The sequence below is a fragment of the Nannobrachium achirus genome (assembly GCF_963921795.1).
Source record: "Nannobrachium achirus genome assembly, chromosome: 1".
In the NCBI taxonomy this organism is placed as follows: Eukaryota; Metazoa; Chordata; class Actinopteri; order Myctophiformes; family Myctophidae; genus Nannobrachium; species Nannobrachium achirus.
Genome location: NC_137810.1, coordinates 54,275,026 through 54,299,162, shown reverse-complemented (window position 1 = coordinate 54,299,162; position 24,137 = coordinate 54,275,026). Strand labels below are relative to the sequence as shown.

At 41.5% G+C, this 24,137-nt stretch overlaps 1 protein-coding gene across 2 annotated transcripts in view; it reads right to left on the bottom strand.

Annotated features, from left to right (window-relative positions):
- Positions 1–645: 645 nt before the first annotated feature.
- The window catches only part of LOC308288800 (serine/threonine-protein kinase STK11-like), a 33,300-nt gene continuing 9,808 nt past the window's right edge, over positions 646–24,137 (bottom strand). Inside the window, exons 9-12 of one of the 2 annotated variants that reach the window (XM_080730277.1) lie at positions 18,542–18,750; positions 7,467–7,755; positions 986–1,371; positions 646–914 (exon numbers count right to left, since the gene is read on the bottom strand). In XM_080730277.1, the coding sequence (XP_080586403.1) occupies positions 7,517–7,755; positions 18,542–18,750 (448 nt within the window). In that variant the 3' untranslated portion in view covers positions 646–914; positions 986–1,371; positions 7,467–7,516. Of the gene's footprint in view, positions 1,372–7,466; positions 7,756–18,541; positions 18,751–24,137 lie in introns of both variants that reach the window. The other variant, XM_080730276.1, reaches the window with a different exon arrangement.

The following is a 24,137-nucleotide window of genomic DNA, read 5'->3' as shown; positions in this document are numbered from 1 at the left end:
ATGTCATAATTGTGACAGCCCTACCGCTGATTGCAACTTTCAACAGAAATGACACAAGGCACACATACTTGTACTGTTGCAGGTCGGGAGTGCATTTTATATATAAATATCATTTAAAAACAAGTGTGGGAGAGAACCACCAAGCAAAAACAATTCAAACAGGAGAGAAAATATAAACCCAACCTCAAGACAACAGAAAATGCTTTGTAGTCTAAATACGAGATCTCTTTCTCAGTGCACATCACTTCATGCCATTTTATTCATTCACTGCAATATTATACAACACTGATTCAAACGGTTCCGTCGTTTCATTCTATTCAATCACTTCAGAACACGTCACAATGTGCGCTTTAAAACAAGAGTGACTGCGGGGTTGACCGCGTCGAAGTCTAAAACTAAGCTACATTCATTCAGTGAGGGGAGAGAGGAGGGGGAGGGGGGGGGAGAGAGAGAGAGATGTGGGCGGGGGGTCTTTGGGGAATCTGAAGTTGAGCTTTGCTTAATCCATTTATACCAGGTACGCATTATTTTATGCTTTTAACAATTAAAAAATAGCAGATCTACAAGCTCACAGCACAGCACGGCACCGAGTACCATGCTGCAAGCTTGTAGATCTGCTAATTTTTGAAAAATCATGAACATTTGGATTTTGACCCGATTTCTATAAGTGTCCTCTAAATCCTTCTAAGGTTTTTTGAAAAACATGTTTCTACGTCAGTGGTTCTCAAACTCTTTCATGTCAAGGACCCCTAGAATGATATGTATTTGGCCGCCGAACCCCATCTCAAAATATTCAGGGACCCCCCCCCCCAGAAGCAAATATTTGAGTTACAAATGTTCACTTTAAAAAAATGAGCCATTCAAAGACTTGCACACACTTTCAAGATTTTTTTCAAAAATAGCAGATCTACAAGCTCGCAGCGCGGCACTCGGTGCCGCGCTGTGAGCTTGTATATCTGCTATTTTTCAATAGTTAAAGCATAACATAATCCTAGGCCTGAAATGCTTAAAGTAGAGGATGGCTACAGAACACACAGTTTCACACCACTGCTCCTCTCTCCCTGACGCCTTCCCGCTTGCATCGTCTTCATCCTGGGGACCCGCTTGCCGTCTTCACTCTCTTCATTATCAACCAGCCGTTAACAGGCCAACTAGAGAGTTGGATCAGCCAGCCGCTCAGTCACTCAGTCAGTCAGTCAGTCATGAAAGCAGCATGGTTGTTTGTACAGGGTTTCCCTATGTAGAGTAGTAGTAGTGTGGTGCAGGTGCTGCTCTCTCGTCTGTTGCAACGCAGCATGTCGTTGTGTGTCGTCGAGTCTCGAAACGTGTCCCTCCGCCACGCCAGCAGAAAGCCATGGTTAAAACTCCAACCTATGGGACAGCGGGATGTACAATAAATTGTCATTTAGTATGGCTGCACAATGAATCGTTTTTAAACCGAAATCGCGATTTGGAACCACGCAATTAGCAAATCGCAAAGGTGCATAATAATCGCAAAAGTGATTTCTGTGTGACGGTGGCTCCCCTCCTCCGTCCACTGCACACATGTGAAACTTATGGTGTGTCTTAGGGTGCATTTCTTTTGCCTTGATGAAAGCGAGGCAGCGACATACGGTACTTTCTTCCTTGACAATAATGAGAGGCAGACAATACCATTACTGAGATCTTTCTGAATATAAAAACGTTTTATATTGCTAATAAGCAAAATAAAAAGGGAATCTTTTGAAAATATAACTGAACTGAATCAAACCATTTGCATGATTGCCAATTTGCCTAGCTATTAATAATCAATTTATTTTTAAATGTATTACACAATAAATATTCAACGGAAGCTTCGGAAACATGACTTAAGGTAGTGAAGTGATTTAATTTGGTTAAAATAAATTATATCAACCTTTTAACAACAAAAAACGTTTTATTTTAACCAAAAAACTATCACTTATCCTACCTTAAACTAAATATATAAATATCGCAATCGCAATATTAGATTAAAATTAGATAATTTCCCAAAATCGTGTAGCCCTATCATTTAGTATCTACAACAACCAAAAAAGCCGTTCACTCAGCATTCAGCAGCTTTGAGAAATCACAGTTGAGGGATTCATTGCTTGGTTTGTATTTGGGTTGTAAATGTCAAGAAACAACACGAAGTTGCAGGTAGAGATTGGTGGTTGGATGGTTCTTTGAAGTGAGCCGGATCTCTGGGATCTGGGAACACATTTTGAGCTTATAGATCTGCTATTTTCAAATTGTATTCATTGGAAAACTTGTGAAATGGGACATTCTGCATAATGAGTACTTTCTACTATTGGTACTTTAAGTACATTTTGATACCAATACTTTTGTACTTTTACTCAAATACATTTTAATTCTGAACTTCCACTTGTGGCACAGAGTATTTCTATATTGCAGTATTGATACTTTTACAAGTAAATCATTTTTGTACTTTTTCCACCACTGTTCATTACAGAAAGGAACGGCTCCCTACTGCGAACCGGATCCCATCGTTCATTTCAATGAGCCGCTCAAAAGACTCGATTCGTTCGCGAATGTCCCACCTCTAGTTGCAGGTGAATCCCAGAGCATGTCAATGCTGTTTAATGCCAATTATTTCCACCATGGTCTGTGGTACAGGTCAGGACAAGTTATTACAGTCTCCTGGATAATAACTTTCTGAATCCTTTGTATACATAAACCTCGCCTAGATGGCACATACTGTAGATCCAGGGAATTCCCCTTCTCTATATTTATGAGATGCCCTGGCTGTCAAGGTGAGGAGTTTGCTGTGGTAATTTAAAATGTCTTGCCTTAACGTCCGGTCTACTTACTCTCCTCACAGCCAGACTATTCGTCATCCTCTGTCTGGAAACCACAAATGGGGGATGGTGTCCCATGCTACGTGCCATTACTTAACACACACATGCACACTGTATATACAAACATGCATGCCCAAAACACACAATTAATGCTGGATTAAAGGCAAAGGTATAAAGGCTGGACTAAGACGGGATTTAAATGTTTCAAATGTGGGGCCCATTTTGATATAGGGGGTAGGGATATGGGACGATATGACATTTTCATATCACGATTATTGTGACCAAAGAAATCGCGATTTACGATATTATCACGATAATCAAAATATCCCCAACATCCATTATCCTAGGTCGTAACATTTGCCAAAAGACAGCAGATCTACAAGCTCACAACGCGTCGCAATGAGCTTGTAGATCGGCTATTTTTTGGCAAAGAGATTTGGTAGAGAGTGGGGGAAAAAAAGACTGTATCAAGTACGTATATTATAAGTACGTTTTACCAATAGAGGGTTTAAATGGTAACGGATATGCATCTCGGCAAATAAAAGCCGAATTGATCCCAGTGCAATAAATTAAATCTCCACGATACGATTATCGTGAGTGTTTTTAAACGATAATATCGCTCATCGTCCCATCCCTAATAGGGGATGCAGCTCATTCCAAAATTTAAGGGTTGCAACTGAAAAGCAGCAGTCGCCTATGGTTTGAACACATATGAACACATTATACACTCTCCCTCTCTCCACCTGTTCTTTCAGTTTCACCTCCACACATGAGCTGACTGATTGGAGTGCAGCACTGGGGGATGTCTCCGAGTTGATATAGAGGAGGAAGACCCAAACCTTGTGACGCTCATGCCCACCTCCATCCATGCGCTACCCCCTCCTCCCCCGCATCCACCAGCCCCCTCCTCCAGATCACCTTTTAGCTCCAGGCAACGTTCAAATGTGTGGGAGACACCGATGACTCACTCCCTTTTCCTCCCTGCTCGCCATTGGACGGCTATTCCATTTTCCACCGATTATCCGTAGCTAATTCAATGTGATGGCAGCAGCTGATAAGTACGAAATGATGCAGTATGCTGCTCAGACAGGAGCTCCACTGAGTGAACCACACAACCTCTGGCGTAACAAGGGCTGTGAAAGTAAACAGAGGACTTGTGGCGATCAAATGGTTTTGTAGGCAATTATACGGCTTGGTAGTTTAAAATTATTGAATGCTTTAACCAGTGAAAAATAGCAGATCTACAAGCTCACAGCGTGGCACAGAGTGCAGCGCTGCGAGCTTGTAGATCTGCTATTTTTGAAAAAAGTTGTGAAAATTTGTGCAAATCTTTGAATATATGTATTTTCAAAGCGAACGTTTGTAACTCAAATTTTGCTTCTGGGGGGTCCCTGGAACTAAATATTTTGAGATGGGGGTCTGTGGCCAAATACATATCATTTTGGGGGTCCTTCACATGAAAAAGTTTGAGAACCACTGACAGAGTATTCTCTCAAGAACAGACTAACTGAGCTCCAGTTAAGTGAAAAGGACCTTTTCTTTGACGATGACTATAGCCAGATTGCTGACAGAAACATAGGTTTTTCAAAAAGTCTTAGAAGGATTCAAAAGACACTTATAGAATCCAATCGGGTAAAAATGATAATTTTCACGATTTTTCAAAAATAGCCGAGTGCCGCGCTGCGAGCTTGTATATCTGCTATTTTTCAATAGCTAAAACATTACATAATATAATTCTAGGCCTAAATGGGTTAACAGACTTAACATATTGAGCTCAAAATGACCAGCCATGTTAACATATATGACTAAATCGGTTTATATAATGTAGACCGACTTGCTGCTTAATAGGGCAATCATCATTTCAATGCTGCGTAACACAAACAGTTTCTCCTCGTCAGACAAGCAGCGTCTGTCTGTTAATGCCAGGTGAATACAAAAGAGGGCCAGACATCTTGATATAATGTCCCAGACTCCTTCAAAACCACACAAGCCACTGGGGGGGCCTGTTGAAGAAGCTACGCTTGTGAATGAGTCATACGAAAGCGAGCGTGTTAGAGGAGGAAGAGAGAGAGGGAGAGAGAGAGGGAAGGAGAGAGACAGACAGACAGACAGACAGACAGACAGAGAGGGGCAGAGGAGAAGACACAAGGAAGGGCAGAACAGCAAGAAGCCACATACAGTAGGGATGGGACGACAAGCGATATCATATTTTATCATGATAAAAAACACTCACGATAATCGTATTGTGGAGATTTTATTTATCGTGATATCGTCCTCCGTCATGCACTGGGATCAATTCACCTTTTATTTGCCGAGCTGAATGTCCGGTACCACTTAAACCCTCTATTGGTAAAAGGTACTTTTAATAAACGTACATAGTCTTTTTCACTATCAAATGTCTTTGCGACGCGTTGTGAGCTTGCAGATCGGCTATTTTTGGCAAATGTTCCGCTCCAGGATAATGGATTTTAATTATTGCGATAATATCGTAAATCGCGATTTCTTTTGTCACAATAATCGTGATATAACATTTTCATATGGTCCCATCCCTAACATACAGACTGAAGTAGAGCAATATATTGAATGAGAGACAGACACGGTTAACATGAATGGGTCGCTGCCACATGGAGACAAAAAGAAAACAGAAGCCCGGGAGACAGAAGAGAGACAGAGAGAGAGAGAGAGAGAGAAGAAGATGAAAACTAAGTATGGGAGAAAAACCCTGGAAAGCTTATTATGCAGCATCTTCCTCCCACGTACTCCACCCACCCACACTCCCCCTCTCCTCCTCCTCCTCCTGTGTAGAGTGCAGGATTCCGCTCTAGCCTGTGTCGCCACCACCGCTCCACCACCACCACCACTCCCCCCCAGCTGCGTCATCCAGCTCTTTCTACTCTGCGCGCCTCCACCCACCCTCCCTCCCAGCTCCTACGTCCCTGAGGGCCAGAGCACAACTCTCCACGGTTCCGTTTCGCAGTTAGACATAAAACGGAAGCTGTCACGCCAGCTGGCCATTGCCAGTTACACTGAAGTTATTATTGGCACTGAGGATTTTACAGAGTCTCAAATAATTAAAATGAATAAATTGCAAGGATTTTACAATGTAGAGGGAACAAAAGAACTCTCTTTGCCCTCCCAGCTCACTCCCTACCTCCCTCTCTCAAACACACACAGACACTCAAAGATCACAACTGGATTATTTGTTTACTCACTTGCTTGTTATGGTATTTTAATTGAAGATGTGCGTTTCATTACAGCTTGGTGGAAGATCTTCGTGCTGCCTTCCCCACTAGCTCCCACTAGGCATGACTGAACCGCAACCGTTTGTGCCATTTGCATTTGGCAGTGTTAAGTACCTCTGAATTCACCTTGTGAGTCACTAGAGAGGCATTTAAGGTAGGCAGTTTGACCCCCCAGGTCATTCGTGAGTGATTTGTTTAAAATAACCACGAACGTGAGCGAACTCGTTCACTTCCTGAAACTTTTTTTAACCTCTACACCAAACCTATTTGCCGAAAATAATAGGAATCACCTCGAATCCCTATTCCTCGAAATAGGGATGCAAGGGTTCAAGTTGTTAATTTAAAATAATTATCCTATCACACAAGGATTTGGCGGCCCCCCTGTAGTAACTCTAAGGACCCCCTAGGGGTTCTGGCTTTGTTGTTCACGCTTTGGTTCATGCCCCCATCCCCCCCCCCACCCCATACACAGGACAGGAGCGCCGTCTGTACGCACGACATATTAACAACACTCCCGCGATAGCGTTTATCTATTAGATGAACGAATAATTTGAACGGATCATTGCCGTGAACATGAACAAAATCGTTGACTGAAATTAACGGTTTTGCCCCCCACTACAGTATAGTGTTGCAGTTTCCCTGAGCAAGACACCAAACCCCCAACAGCTTCCACCACGCAACCAACAAAGCCATCTGCAGGGTGAAACTGTAAAAGCAATTTCGTCTCCGCAGAGGACCAGGAAAATACTCCCATTTCCCCTTAGGAGCATGCGTTTGCAGGTGTGCATTTTGCAACTTCGCCTCCCATTTAGGCCTGAACACATTATGACGCAATATTTTATGCTTTAAGTATAAAAAAATAGCAGATATACAAGCTCACAGCGCGGCACCGAGTGCCGCGCTGCGAGCATGTAGATCTGCTATTTTTGAAAAATCGTGAAAATTTGAATTTTGACCCGATTCTATAAGTGTCTTTTGAAGATTTTTGGAAAAAGCCTATGTTTCCATGTCAGCAATCTGGCCAGCCATCGTCAAAGAAAAGGTCCTTTTCACTTAAATGGAGCTCAGTTAGTCTGTTCTTGAGAGACTACTATGTCAGTGGTTCTCAAACCTTTTCATGTGAAGGACCCCCAAAATGATATTTATTTGGCCACGGACCCCCATTTCAAAATATCTAATTCCAGGGACCACCCAGAAGCAAAATTTGAGTTACAAACGTTCGCTGTGAAAATACATATATTCAAAGATTTGCACACATTTTCACGACTTTTTCAAAAATAGCAGATCTACAAGCTCGCAGAGCTTGTATATCTGCTATTTTTTCACTGGTTAAAGCATTCAATAATTCTAGGCCTAAATGGGTTAAGACCAGGCGTTTGCAGGTGTGCATTTTGCAACTTGGCCTCACCTGTCCAGTGTGTGCGCTCCGAGGTGGGGCGGGGCGAGGGCTTGGGGAGGTCACTGCTGCTTGCAGGCCGAGAGCCTGCGGATGCGGCTGTACGTGGACACTCCTGTCCGGGAAGGGTTGGAGGAGGAGCTGGACAGGCGTTCGGACCTGGGCCTGGGCCTGTACGCAGAGAGGCTCTCCATTTCGTTCTCCCCGTCGGTGCCATTCACACACAGGCCCCTCAGTGCCAGGCCGGCGCCCAGAAGACCATGGTGGTTGTTGTTCTCCAGCCCACCCTCCTGCAGTCGTCCTGAGGTATGACACAGCACAAAAACAGGGTCAGCACAGGGGCAGATTAAATGCATTTAGACCGGGTACGCATTGTTGCGATCTACAAGCTCACAGTTGCGAGCTTGTAGATCTGCTATTTTTGAAAAATCGTGAACATTTGAATTTTGACCCGATTCTGCGTAAAAAAAAAAACATGTTTCTACGTCAGAGGTTCTCAAACTCTTTCATGTCAAGGACCCCTACAATTATGTATTTGGCCGCTGACCCCCGTCTCAAAATATTTTGTATCATGGACACCCCCAGAAGCAAATATTTGAGTTACAAAATATTTGAGTGCCAAAAACGTCTTTTACACACTTTTTTTAATATGAAAAAGGGGAGGGGAGGGGAGGGGAGATTAGGACCAAGTTAATCTAATTAAAATAAAAGCAATACATTTCAAAGGGTCTTAGAAACTGAACTTGAAACTTTTCCAGAATATTTAACCCGATTTCCAGGACTATATAACAATAATTCCGCTCAATAACGTGTCGCTTAGTCCTATGTGCAATGCCCAAAGACAGGTAGTGTATGCCAGTGGTTCTCAACCTTTTCAGGCTGTGACCCCCGAAATAATCATATGTGAACTGGGGACCCCTTAAATTTCATAATGGAAGCCAACGAGGCTTGGTAAGGATGAAAGTTTGCCCAAATTTGGAGGCATATATCATGGATACGTCATATGACTGACCTCACTGGCCGGCCACATTTAAGTCTGAGATCCACATAGGAACCAAGGCCATTCTCACATGGATCCTGAGATCCACATTGTTGTTTTACGTTTACAAGCTACATTTTGAGAGATTTCTATATAATTTATTTTTGAAGCGGTGAAAGCCGCTTCCAAGGAGTGGCTTTGTGTGTCCCGTTCATGTCCATATATGGTCATTTCAGTCCAAAATGAACAGGTTTTATCTGGAGTGGCTATGTGTGTCCCGTTCATGTCCATATATGGTCATTTCAGTCCAGAATGAACAGGTTTTATCTGTCCCGTACATCCAGAATATGTGTGTAACGTCCGTCCCGGTCTGATGATTGGATGATTAAAAATGTCCAATGAGACCATACCTCGAAGCTTCACATGACAATTCATTTTTCCCGAAAAATATGTGTGTCCCGTGCGTCCAGAATTGAGGATTGGTCAAGCTTCACATGACAATTCGGCCCTCCAGATAAAATCATTCATTCATTCAGAATTGGAAGAATGTATAGATCTAGATCACAGAGTTCATAGCTCTAGAACACATAGAATAAAAGTTCACCGCTTCACTTCGAACCGAGGTTTGATTTTTATGCTAGCCATTGCAGATCAGTTACCTCCGCCCATTTCAGTAGCCTTGGGTGGCCAAGAGTGGAGGAGGGTTTCTCATCTCTCACTATGCATGGTCTTCAAGATTCTTAATGAGTCGGTTCCCAATTACTTACAGTACTTGGCTACCTGCCTAGAGACGCTCACAGGTACGCAACCAGGGGAAGCATATATGACCTAGTCCCCCCCAGCCTCGGGTCACTCAAGGGGAAAAACGCATTTGATCATTTTTAGCCACTGTTCTGTGGAATGCCCTCCCTCCAGCCCTGTATGTCTAAATTCCTTTGCAAGATTTAGGAACGAGGTCAAATCTTGGCTCCATCTTAATACTAACTGGTCTTAGTTATTCCCTACCCCGGATAGCATACTTTGCACTGATCTTATTGGGTATCTCTTGTCCTATACAGTATGTATATTCGTTGGTTCATTGGTTGTTTGGACAAATACAAAGTGGACCACAATGGAAACAAGCTTTGGCTTTCTTGTACGTCAACATTGGCGATTTTATGAAATGTACTGTATGTATCTGCCAATAAAGTATTCTATCTATCTAGCTATCAATAGTAAAATTCATTGCCATCAAAAGCACAGTATGAGCTTTCTCACAAACATCTACTATAGTACAGCCTCGAATGTCCCCATTTTGGGAATGTCGTCATAGGCGAAAATATTCAAAGATTTACCAAAACGTGTTGTAATGTGAGCTAGCTTGTACATTGACATATCTTTGCTATTTGTCATATGACAAGGTATATACAGTAGGTCATAAGTAGCTAAGACTATTATTGAGAACAGGTCAATGTTCTGTCCAAGGGGATATTTCCAGCTGCTTTAAATAGTAAAGCTAACGGCCACAACACAAGAGCCAGACGTTTTAAGCTGATTTACTTCTGAAAGGGGGGCAAAGATTTTGAAATGCATGTTGCGCAAAAGTTGGTGAGATGAGCTTTAGTCATATTAGTACTGTATGTACTGTAGCACTTTAAAACACTTCAGGTTGGGGTTTTTATGAGGCGTTCATGTTTGCCGCCAAACGCCTAGAAAGAATTGTGTACTAGAAGCTGTATGTTCACAAATTCCAATCATACAAAAAAAAAATCGAAACATAAATAATCTAATTTGCACAAATTGGGCTATTATTAGGGACTACACCACCAATTTCAAATCTTGTGTGGTGGAACCATGAGGTAAAGTGGTGCTAAAATCGGAACGATACAGAGATGATTAGCATGGTGCCATGCTAAAATTGGAACGATACAGAGAAGATTAGCATGGTGCCATGGTATCTTCACTGTATCGCTCCAATTTTAGCCCAAAGACAGCTCCCCGTTGCCAACAAAGGGCATTTTGGTATTGCATCTGAAATGGCTTGGAATTAGAGACAGACAGAACTTCAGAATTTCAATATCTGAGTGGTTGTTTAAGCTAACCAGTATAAAACCGTATTATGGACCAATATTTATATAAAATATATATATTTTAAAAGCATGGTGTGGCCCCTTTAAAAGAGCGTTAAGCAGCGCTCTTGGATTGAGGTAAATAAGTGCTCCTGCTTGCTCCCTGGTGTGTGTGTGGCCCCCCTCCCCATCTCCCATAGTGTGCTGCCAGCGGTGGGTTTACTCATTACCCCGACCCATAAATAAGTAATCAAAGCCAGAGCAGTGACATTCCGCTCGCCCTTATCACCAGCCTCCACCTATCAATCCTACACGGCATGGATGAGAGGACACATGCACAGAAATGTATAAACCCCCCCCCCCCCCCCCATGGGACGATATGAAAGTTTCATATCACGATTATTGTGACAAAAGAAATAACGATTTGCGATATTATCGCGATAATCAAAATCCAGTATCCTGGGGCGGAACATTTGCCTCAAAAAATAGCAGATCGGCTATTTTTTGGCAAAGACATTTGATAGAGAGTGAAAAAAAAAAAAAAAAAACGTTATCAAATATGTATATTATAAATGGTATCGGATACGCAGCTCGGCAAATAAAAGGTGAATTGACCCCAGTGCATGACGGAGGACGATATCACGATGAATTAAATCTCCACGATACGATTATCGTGAGTATTTTTTTCACAATAAACGATAATATCGCTTATGGTCCCACACACACACACACACACACACACACACACACACACACACACACACACACACACACACACACACACACACACACACACACACACACACACACACACACACACACACACACACACACACACACACACACACACACACACACACACACACACACACTATCCTCACATTGATTTAGTTTTCTTTCCCTCACCATCATTGGGGATCATATGTATAACTGGGATATGGAACCCATGCCAGTCATATATACATCTCCACTCCAGATCTGATCATATTAGGTGCAAACAAAATGGGAAAAAGAATGAAGGCAAATGAGAAATGATGGTGGGTTAAGGCAGGGGTTCTCAACCTGTGGGTCGAGACCCCCAGAGGGGTCCCCAAATTATGTTGAGGGGTCCATAGATGATTGACTTAATGTGCAACGTTGTTTTCTCACTCAACAGTAAACAAATCAACGTAAGGGTATCTGCACATTTCTAAAGTGACAATTTAAGGACGTCTTAATACCTCTAAAATGACAAATTAAACATTGGCCAAATTGTCAAATATTAGCGGGTGAAATAGTGAAAATAGCCCATATACATGCTCATATTGTTGCAAGGCGTTGTGAGCATGTAGATCTGCTATTTTCACAATAGAAGTGTGTTATACAAAATGTAATGCCTCAACTCTTAGTGCTGGTCAGGGTGGGGGGGATGCCCAGTTAAAATATGATTCTTTTTGGGGTCTCGGCCTGAAAAGGTTGAGAACCACTGTGTTAACCCATTTAGGCCTAGAATTATTGACTGCTTTAACTATTGAAAAATAGCAGATATACAAGCTCACAGCGCGGCACCGAGTGCTGCGCTGCGAGCTTGTAGATCTGTTATTTTTGAAAAAGTCGTGAAAATGTGTGCAAATCTTTGAATATATGTATCTTCAAAGCGAACGTTTGTACCTCAAATTTTGCTTCTGGGTTGTCCCTGGAACTAAATATTTTGAGTTGCGGGTCCGTGGCCAAATACATATCATTTTGGGGGTCCTTCACATGAAAAGGTTTGAGAACCACTGACATAGTAGTCTCTCAAGAACAGACCGACTGAGCTCCATTTAAGTGAAAAGGACCTTTTCTTTGACGATGGCTATAGCCAGATTGCTGACATATAGAAAGTAGAAACACAGGTTTTTCAAAAAACCTTAGAAGGGTTCAAAAGACACTTATAGAATGGGGTCAAAATTCTAATTTTCACGAGTTTTCAAAAATAGCAGATCTACAAGCTCGCAGCGCGGCACTCGGTGCCGCGCTGTGAGCTTGTATATCTGCTATTTTTCAATAGTTAAAGCAGTCAATAATCCTAGGCCTAAAGGTGAGACTAAGGGGGGGGGGGGCGTTGGATGTGTGGGAGGGCAGAGACTAGAGACACAGAGCAGAGATGGAGAAAGGGAAAACGTACAGTCGGTGCGGCTGTGACTAAACTCACTGCAGCAGAATGACTCACCCAGTTGCCATGGCAACCTAAAGACTCGCTCTCTCTCCTCTCTCTAATGGCCGATTTCGGCGTACTAGTGAGCGACGGACGGCTAACGGGGAGGGAGAACATGCACGCACATTTCCGGGAATCGTTGCGAGAGAAGAAGGGGTTGCAGAGGCCAGCATTGTGTGGGCACGCACACTTAGGGGGTTGTCACAAAATCAGGCAAGGTTTCTCACACACACACACACACACACACACACACACACGTGCACACATGCACGCGTGCACACACACACCCTTGCCCGCTCTCTCAGCACTGCAGTTGAAACCCTATGACTGCCTTTTTTACTGTAGTGGGTTGAATTGTAGCAAAATACAGGCTCTGCGTGGGCACAAATCTAATGGTCTTGATAGGTAACAGCTTTATGGGGTCCAGCATCCCTCCCTGCACACCACAACTAAAACCCCATTAGTAATCGCTTAAAGCAATTATGACATGCTGTTTTTACCAGTCATAAAAGTCTTTGTCCTGGTCCTTAAAACGTGCATTAAAAATGTTAAAACTGAAAACTCCACTCCAGTGAGCCATGGTGGTTTTTTTTCTCTCCCTCTGTGTTCTGTTGCATTTTGACTTGATAATATACCTAGATTCCTGTAGGTGTAGTAGCTCAGGAACATTCCTGTTAATCGTCACCTCTTTTGGAACGCGACAACCAAAGTGGTAAATGGTAAAAATGGTGCATTGGAACGATACAAACACAGTGGAAAGCAACAGGTAAATGGTAAATGCTGCATTGGAACGAGACACAGTGGAAAGTAAGAGCAATGGTGATACAACCACACCCTTCCCTGGAGAATGATGCGTTCGTCCAGAGGCCAATTAACTCACTTTTCTGAGACTAATTATTCAAAAGAACAGCCACTGAAAGATGGAAGTTCAGGTTTTTTTGGTGTAATTGAGGTCAAGAAACATGAAAAAAAAGAAGCCTAAAAATATTATTTTCGCCATAAGAACTTTAAGATTAAGTTCACCAGAAAGACAGATTAGTTAACAGTGTTTCTTATGTTGTTTAATATAGATTTGTGTTCATCAATAATTGTTTCTCCCAAATATGCAACGTAAAACAGAACTGTGGATCATGTTATTATCTTGGACAGTTTCTCTGTTGTACCGTCTGAATAGAATAGGACCTTGAAATGGAGGCTGGTTGTCTGTCAAAGTTCCTGGTAGATTAGACAATTAAAGGGGAAGACCACCCATTTTCAATATTGAAATATGTAATTAATATACCTTAGAGGAGTTGTGTGGAAATAGAAAAACAGTTCCCCCCCTTCTGTGTTGCCTAGAACTGGAGGATTGATTTTGGGGTTTGTATAGTAAATTACAACTTGATGACATCACACATTGTACTTTACAATACAAACCCCAAAATCAATCCTCCAGTTCTAGGCAACACAGAAGGGGGGGAACTTTTTTTCTATTTCCACACAACTCCTCTAAGGTATATTAATGACATATTTCAATATTGAAAATGGGTGGTCTTCCCCTTTAAGTACCGAGCTGCAGCCCAAATGACCAGCATTTGACTGGTGGTGACTAGGGATGGGACGATCCCAAAGAGATTTGGTAAAGAAGAGTATTTTAGTAGTTTTACGAATTATGGAGGGTTTAAATGGTACCGGATATGCGCAGGCAAATAAAAGGTGAATTGAATCCCGATAGATTTGAACCGCCACGATAGGATGAGTGTTTTTTTTATCACAATAAACGATACTAGCGATTATCGTCCCATCCCAAGTGGTGACCTGTTTTAAACTCATGGCCCTGGCCTCTAGTGACTAGGAGATGAACACGGTATAGGCCCGCCAAGTAACAAATACAGACAGACGTCAATGAACATCATAGGACAGTAACGGAAATAATCGAATCATGAGAGTCTCAAACAGACGTCGACTATGCAACACTGTAAACACAGCTGAATGGAATTACGTGGAAAAATAGGTTGCCTTCACTTTGGATGGAAGGGGGTGGAATCTAATTTCCTTCCACACATACGGAGAATTCCGGTCCAGTATGCTTAACCTAGAATGAATTGGCAAAGGAAAATGATGCCTGGCATACTGTGGGGGGCGGGGAAATCAACAAACAGGAAAGAAGAGTGATGCTCCTCATGTTTTCCTGATTTAACCCATTTAGAACGGGTACACAGTTTGTGTATCATTATTTTATGATTTAACTATTGAAAAATAGCAGATATACAAGCTCACAGCGCGGCGAGCTTGTAGATCTGCTATTTTTGAAAAATCGTGAAAAATTTGAATTTTGACCAGATTCTATAAGTGTTTTTTGAATCCTTCTAAGATTTTTTGAAAAACCTATGTTTCTATGTCAGCAATCTGGCTAAACGTCGTCAAAGAAAAGGTCAGTTAGTCCGTTCTTGAGAGACTACTATGTCAGTGGTTCTCAAACATTTTCATGTGAAGGACCCCCAAAATGATATGTATTTGGCCACCCAGAAGCAAAATTTGAGTTACAAACGTTCGCTTTGAAAATACATATATTCAAAGATTTGCACACATTTTCACGACTTTTTCAAAAATAGCAGATCTACAAGCTCGCAGCGCGGCACTCGGTGCCGCGCTGTGAGCTTGTATATCTGCTATTTTTCAATAGTTAAAGCATTCAATAATTCTGTGGACACAGTCACAATCAAGGCCAGCTCATTAAATTCTACAGTAGAAAACAAATACACGTTCCTATTGAAAGACTAACACAGTAAACCTCATAAATAAATAGACATCATTTCCCCAGCGACCGCAAAAGGACAGATCTGGCCTGCAGGACAGATGTGTAATAATAAGGCAGAACAAAGGGACCATTTCCTCAAGTTGAATGGCGAGTCAATGATAGGAGGCTGATTGCAAGTGGTTTCCGAGGGCCTGTTGCATTGCAGACTGTCCTAATGTCACCTCCTCTGACTCACCAAGTCGTCATCGCAATTATGAGACGAAGATGGGAAAAAAATGACTATCATAAGAATTGCAGAGGACGTCCAGTGTCGATCGACTGGAAGAGAGATTTCATAATAAAACAAGAAAAGGTCATGAGTGCTCATTGTAGGACTTCCGGCACTCAAGATTTCCAGTGTTTTAAAACTTTGAAGTGGACCCTTAACTGAATCTAGCCCCAATACAGTTGGTATAGTGCAACAATAAATTACTGAATTTTTAAAGCAAAAACTGGAAGAAATGTCTGTGTCTGTCTACCGAGTGTGGACTCATTTCAATCAAAGGGAATATAAAATGATGGAGGTAGAAGGAAACCAGCATTCAAAGATACTACTGATAAGTCCATCCATTTTTATGCACTGGGCAGCCAGCCTAGAGGCTGCAGCACACATCTTGCCGAAAACAAAGTTTGCCGAGGTAATAAGAAAGAAAGGACGTCATTGCAGAGAAAATGGACGTCATTGCAGAGAAAATGAACAAACACATACCGGTCTGCCGCCAGAAATGGAGACATCTCCGAGACAAATATGTAAAGCGCACAGAAGTGTGATGAAAACTAAGATCAGATATCCATGTTCAGGTTGGCAAAATCCAGCAGTACAAAACTCAAAGCGGAACCGCATCGAGTATTTTTGCCACAGAAATCTTGTTCGGTTTCAGCAAGCAAAAAGACATTATTTTGAAGTGTGCTACCAGTTTAAAGCAGCAAAGACAACGGACATGTTTGGTGAAATTAATTCAAATCCTGACGATTGAATAAAAGACCCTGCTTGCACCTGTGTTGTTTCAGGACATAAAACAATACCTTGCGTAAGCTAAGCTATGTGACCATAGCTGTGTGGTCAGCCATTCAACAATGTTATTGCCGTGTGGTCAATGAATGAACTGGAGGAGACAACATTAACATCATGTGAACCCTATCAGACCTTCTTCCTAGAAGACCTACACGGACACTAATCTGGCCTTGACTGGCTTACTGGTCACTACTCTGTGGTCCCTTTCAGACAAATGTAGCCTTCTGGAGCCCATAGAGTGCATGCCTCGCTCATCAGGGACACTCTGGAGTCTGGACAGAAACACTGTCTGTTGTTTAGCCAACAGCTAGGTCAGACCATACAGAAAACAACTGTACTAAGCAGACCCCAGAGACAGAAAAACACAGTCATGTGCAGAAAGCTCTGCTAAACAGCCATAGGCCATTAGAGTAGACCAGACGATCACCTAGTCTGCCATTAGCCCTTCTACTGGCCAGGCCTGTCGGGACAAAATGGACAGTCACACCAGAGAAATCAGTGATTTTCCCCAAAAGAGTACCTCCCTTAGTTGGCAACAAGGACAAAGTGTCTGTCTCTAAGATTACTGAAGTTATGAAGAGAGTGGAAGGGAGGGAGGAGAAGGATCTAGAAGTTAAGTGCAAAAAAATAAAAGTATTGTGGGAGGGTGAGAGGCAGTATGAGTGACAGTGAAAAACTGAGAAAATAGTTTTGAAACGAGGAGGGGATGGGAATGGAGCGAGACTTAATTAGCACTCTTCCGATGAAAGATATTGTTTACCGTATGGCAACAAATGTGTCTAGACAACATTCATAAAAAAAGAATATATATATAAATCCTATTTGACACAATATCTGACACATCCCACATATTTTCTTATAAACTGGTTTACTTTGTCCAAAGTGCTCCATCCATCCATACTGTGTGTATATTTTCCGTTCAGATATTCAAGTTTGTGTCTCCTAGGGGTTGATACCCTCACAAAAACATGCAGTAATCCTGGTCTCAATAATGCCTCCCCCTGGCCAGCCGGGGCGCCTGATGGAGGGGAACGGAACTGGTTGGAATAACGTGTTCCTTCCACGTGCTACGTCCATCCCCCCTGTCAGGTGAAAAGAAACAACTTGGACTACCCATGCATTGAAGGAAGCATGAGGTTTGTCCGTTGTCTCCCCAGGCGCGGCAGAGGGAGAGCAGAGCCCAGGATTAAATATGCAATTGGCACTGGGTGAAAATATGTTACAAAGATCGTGGGATAAAAATTATAATAAAAAAAAAAGAAGATATTCAAGTTTGTGTATCATAATCTTCTTTAGTGTTCAGCTTAGCGTTCAACTCTTTGACCAAACTGTATTATTCTAACAGGCTAATGAACACTGCCAGGTTATTTAACTTACATTTGTATTCTTTGTTGAGATTCACTTGTCCTTGCGTCTATCAGTAGCAGAAACAAGCAAACAAGCAAAATAACTGACCATGGGAGCAGTTTTTCCACAAACCTTTTGAAAAATCATAGAATATTATTCGTCGCCACGATCCACCCACGGATGGTCAACAAAAGATGCACGGACGCGATAATCCAATCCAATTCTAAAACAGACCATGGGGACTGAATCATCTGATTTCTTTTGCAGTCACGTGGTTCAGCGCGTGGCGAAAACAAATGGTGACGCATAGGTTAGCCGATGAGCACCATCTAGCGTCATTGGCGGTGAGGGCTTTGGAAACATTCTCGTCATATTTAATCTTTAACAGTAAATGAGCTAAGGCATTGAAAAATATTTTCATAAATATTCTACTATTTTATTGAGACAAAGCAGAGGTCATAGTGTTTTCATTTAAAGGGAGGCGTAGTACAGGCCACGGACGAGTTTTATATGAAACATAATATGAAATTAACTCAAAATAGCAAGTGATTTTTTTAGGATCAAACTGGTGGACGAACGGACTGACTGATTGGCCAACTGACATTGCCATAGTGCCGCTGCAAGCGGGGCTAAAAACTACAAATCATTTCCATCACAAGGTAAGAATGTAAATGATAAGTGTCCAGATAGAACATCGATATCTTTTGAAATGATGTCCTCTTGGCTTTGCTCGTCACACTAACCTGTGGGAGTGAAGCCATGCGAGTACATGACGTCATTGTCCCCATAGAAAAGCTCATCTTCGTCATCCTCCTCTTCGTCCATTTCCCCATAGCCGTGCAGGTGTTCCAGGTAGGGGACCACCGTCATGCTGCGCCAGGGGTCCCTGCGGTCAGCGCTGGGGGGCAGGGGCACGGGAGGCTCCGTGGCTGGGTGCCTCTTCCTCACCCAGCTGAAAGACAAGTGATGCAGGCACTTCAATGAATAGGGCTGCAACAGCCAATCAGTTTAACACAACTACTGCCTCTTAATCTGAAGGTTTGCTTGGTGCCTCGGTGCCACGCCGTTTCCTCCATAGGCCGCCGCTATTATTTTGAAGGGCCGGAAGGGGGTTGTTTTTGTTTTTTTGGATTATCACTTGACGGCAACGATTACGTCATCTAGTCACATGACAGTGTGAGCCCAGAAGAGAACATGGCTGCGCCCAGCTTTTGTGTACAAGTATGGAGAGTGGAGACCATCCTTTGTATAAGAATGTCCCTTTTGGAGAAAATGAAGTCTCTTTATGGGCCTCTCAATGGATTTACTATGGAGGACGTTAACTTCGCGTGCACGCCCGACGTGCGTTGTAAACAAATCGCGGACATTACCGATGCGGGCGGGACCGGAGCGACGTACAGTAAGTAATAATATCTTTACTGTATATACAGTAAGATTGACAGTCCTCGCCGTCAACGGCGCCATGGTATTAACCCTTTCACTGACGGTGAGCGTCGTCAAGGGCAGCAGAACAGTTAAAGGTCTCATGAAATTGTTTTGTGTTGTTTCCAGACCTCAATTACACACACAAAAAAAGAACTTTCAATCATTCAGTGTTTTTTTTCGGAATAATTAGGCTCAGAAAAGTGTTATGATTAGCCCCTGGACTTTGATGTCACATACAATTAATCTTGCCCCCTCTCTCCTCCGCGACCGAGTATTTCCCGGTGAACCTAAGCGCAACGGTGGGGGCTTGGGAGTGTGGGGAACACGCACCACTGACTATTGCTGATGATGGAGAGGTTATATAGCTTAGCCTTTATGTATTGAGAATGAGAGGCACTCTTGCCGATTTAGTAAGAGACTCGTCGCCAATTGCAAGTTATTTAAAAGTTATTTGGGGCCATGATGATATCCTTTTCTTCCCACAACTAGACTAAGGATTTATATTGTCTGTGTTATTGTTTACAACCACAATTATTCACATGTGGCAAGATCGCGGTACACTAGTTTTTAGTAGGCTATAGTGTAGGCTTAGAAGCCTTTTCAGAAGTTAATTTAATGTTTTCCATTTAATGATTTCCTTTATCCTCGTCTAATCTTGCGCTAATGCACGCAACTGTTTTTGCCATGTTTTAAAGGAAAATTCCAGAATAAAACATATTAATCCTTAATCAGCCTTTTATCACATCTGTACATACCTGGTATGATGGATTTTTATCATAGTCCTTCCATTTTTTACTTCTCCTGGACTCCTCAGATCTCTCTCCCACAGCCAAAACGGCGGTCAATTGTGGTTCTCCCAAAGCGCTAATTTTCACCGCTGCAAAGTTACTTTTTTCTTCATAAATCTGCTATTTATAGTTCATTGAGAGCCAGTAATCCACTGTTTTATCGCGGGTTGAGGGAAATGGCCGTTGTTGACATGATCCCAATAGTACTCACAGAAGAAGAATGAAGTCTCGCGTCTCGCGTGATTACCGCGTTTCCTTTAGCTTTTTCTTTAGCGCAAAAGAAAGCTTTCTCCTGGAGTTATTACAGCCAGTATGTACACAACAAGGCATCGTGGTATATATATAAAAAATAAGAAAGCAGAAGAATATAATCTAGTTAGTCTATTGATCACTAGAATCTAGTAATATGACTGAGAAGGATTCATAACAAAGCATTTTAACAGACTTCCTGTAGTCATAAGGTAATTCTATTACCTTTATTTATTTTATTTTTTCCTCAATACATTTCTTCGATTTTATTTATTATTTATTTATGGAATTACTTATAAAATAACTTTGACGTGTATTATTATTTGTAAACAATGTAGGCTACAATATAATCACAAAATAATCGTATTTTCCTCAAGACATTCTGCAATGCCTCACCAAATAAACTTTAGGTAAAAATTACTTCATGACCACAGAAACGTGTCTTTCATGAGGTACTTTTTACCTAACGTTTATTTGGTGAGGCATTGCAGAATGTCTTGAGGAAAATACGATTATTTTGTGATTATATTGTAGCCTACATTGTTTACAAATAATAATACACGTCAAAGTTATTTTATAAGTAATTCCATAAATAAATAATAAATAAAATCGAAGAAATGTATTGAGGAAAAAATAAAATAAATAAAGGTAATAGAATTACCTTATGACTACAGGAAGTCCGTTAAAATGCTTTGTTATGAATCCTTCTCAGTCATATTACTAGATTCTAGCGATCAATAGACGAACTAGATTATATTCTTCTGCTTTCTTATTTTTTATATATATACCACGATGCCTTGTTGTGTACATACTGGCTGTAATAACTCCAGGAGAAAGCTTTCTTTTGCGCTAAAGAAAAAGCTAAAGGAAACGCGGTAATCACGCGAGACGCGAGACTTCATTCTTCTTCTGTGAGTACTATTGGGATCATGTCAACAACGGCCATTTCCCTCAACCCGTGATAAAACAGTGGATTACTGGCTCTCAATGAACTATAAATAGCAGATTTATGAAGAAAAAAGTAACTTTGCAGCGGTGAAAATTAGCGCTTTTGACCGCCGTTTTGGCTGTGGGAGAGAGATCTGAGGAGTCCAGGAGAAGTAAAAAATGGAAGGACTATGATAAAAATCCATCATACCAGGTATGTACAGACGTGATAAAAGGCTGATTAAGGATTAATATGTTTTATTCTGGAATTTTCCTTTAAGACTGTGTAGGCTTTTCAGAAGTTAATTTAATGTTTTCCATTTAATGATTTTATTTATCGTCATCTTCCGCTAATGCACGCAACTGTTTTCGCCAGGTTTTAAGGTCTTATTTTAGTTGTTTCTCATAAGCTCGCAACCCTCCTTGCCCATCGGCCCCCACCTTTGCGCACAGGTTCACCGGGAAATACGCGGTCGCCTCTCCTCCCAGCCCTTCCCCTCCTCCCCCTGATGGGTGGGGGGCGGAGCGGAGGCAATGATTGACAGGCATAATCCCCCAACAGTTACACCCGCAGGCAAATAGGTATTGTTTCATTGCAAAAACCTGCCATAGCTGGTGTGGAGTGGATTTTTCAGTTAAAATCTTTTAACATACTGTATTTTCCGGACTATAAGGTGCACCGGACTATAAGGCGCACTGTCAATGAATGGTCTATTTTCGAACTGTTTTCATATATAAGGCGCACCGGACTATAAGGCGCACATAATAGACGCTAGCGTTGCGTTATGCATCCAACAGATGCATAACGCTGTGAGCTGTGCTAAAGGGAATGTCAATGTCAATGAATGATCCATATATAAGGCGCACTGGACTAAAAGGCGCACTGTCGTTTTTTGAGAAAATTAAAGGCTTTTAAGTGCGCCTTATAGTCCGGAAAATACGGTACTGTATATCATAAAAACGATATCTAAAAACTGTAATGAACTAAATTCCAAAAGCCACTGCCGACGTTCTTATGTTCTTTTGTTCTTATTTACATACTGTAGCTCAGTGGTTCTCAAAGTGGATTCCAGGGACTCTGTGGGTTCCTTTATGGGGGTCTAAATGGACCCATACAAGTCTGTAACTCTGATAGTGTACAAATGGAACCAAATGAACCCGTTAGGGGGTTCATTTGGTTCCATTTGTACACTGTCAGAGTTAAGGGGAGACATTGAAATGTTAAAGTTTGAGAAACACTGCTCTAGCTGAACAAAGTTCATGTTTGGTTGGAGTACGCTGCAGCCTTTAGCAGATTATCATCAATTATAATTTCTTCGCCTCGATTTGTAATCGATAGTTGCAGGCCAGTAAATGAAGGTATGGAGTTACGAGAACACTTCACATTAGCACATTTATAATACAGTGAATACTGTGTACTTTTTTCATTTTAATAGTTATTTTCGATATAATCTTTCAATTTTCAATTTTTACTCTCAAGATGTGTCAGACCCATGAGAACGTGTTAGAAGACAAGAAAGGCAGCAAGGTGATAAGGCTCTATAAATTGCAATGAGAATCATGGGACATCTAAGTGTTGTCTGTGATCAGTTTAATTTATGTAGTGTAGTGTAGTCATATTTGTATAATATTACATTACATCATTGATGTAAAGTGTCATGAGACAACTTTTTGTAATTTGATACATTTTTACCATTGAGCCAATAGAGCCTGCCTGCTTACTCAAGGGATAAATTGAATCTTGACCATCAGGCCAGAGCCGCCGATAAGTGAGACATGACCTTGGACATGATCTAAATGTCTCAATAGAAAAATGCATATATTGCATTTAGGGATGGGAGGATATGACATGTCATATCACGATTATTGTGACAAAAGAAATGGCGATTTACGAAATTATCACGATAATCAAAATCCATTATCCTGGGGTGGAACATTTGCCAAAGAAAAGAAGAGTTGTTTTACCTTTCATACCAGATGCCACCTCTGTCTCTAATTAACATTTTTTTAATACAAATTTGAAGGTTTTCAGAAAACTTAGGTTAGGTTTTAGAAGGCGTTTTTAGAATCAACCTCAGGTCTGAATGGGCTAAAGTCTGACAGTGCATCGATGGTTAGTGTCCCGTTCCCAACGATACATGCTGCATGTCTCTCCCCATCTATCTATCTATCTCTCCCCGTTTGCTGTCAATCTCTACTTCCCACTATAAATAAAGGCAGAAAAGCCCCCAAAATATATATTTTATTCATTAAAATAGAGTAAAATGCTTTTAATGTATACCTTTCATTGGTTCAATATTTATAAAACACACAGACACACTTAATCATTTCGACATTCAATGTCTAAAATGTGTTAAGCCTAAGATGCAACATGTAAGCGCTTGTTGATGGGCTATTTTCACTACTTTTGCGTGACGCTCTTGTATAACAAAGCAGGGCATTTATTTACAAAAAAAGGTTGTTCAAAGGTAGGTTCCTAAACATGTTTTTTATTATTAAAGGAAAATAACTGAAATTATTTTGAATTACAGCAAATGGTGGAGCCTGATTGTTCATAAATGCTGAGGTACTGTATTGGGCCTTGGGAAATAGACACATCAATGCCACAGTTAAAGTATGATAATTTCAATAGTTATACAAGAGCTGTTTAACAGTGGTAAGAAATAAATAGGATAGTGTAGCTGAAAAAAAGCTTTCATCAAGTCTATCAATGGCTCATGGCCTACACTACAAGCAGGACGGGTATTCTGAAGAAAAATAGATCGACCTTGGACATTACACACGCACAAAAAAGCTGGATGTAATTTCCACCACAGCAGTGGGTGGCTTTTATTCTGTTAAGATGAGGGCTATTTCAAAGACAAAAAAAGAGTTGCGTCACATGGCCTTCCAATTGCTAGAAATTGTCAATTCTCCGAGTCTGCTTTGTGTAGCCTACTGCATTCTCTGT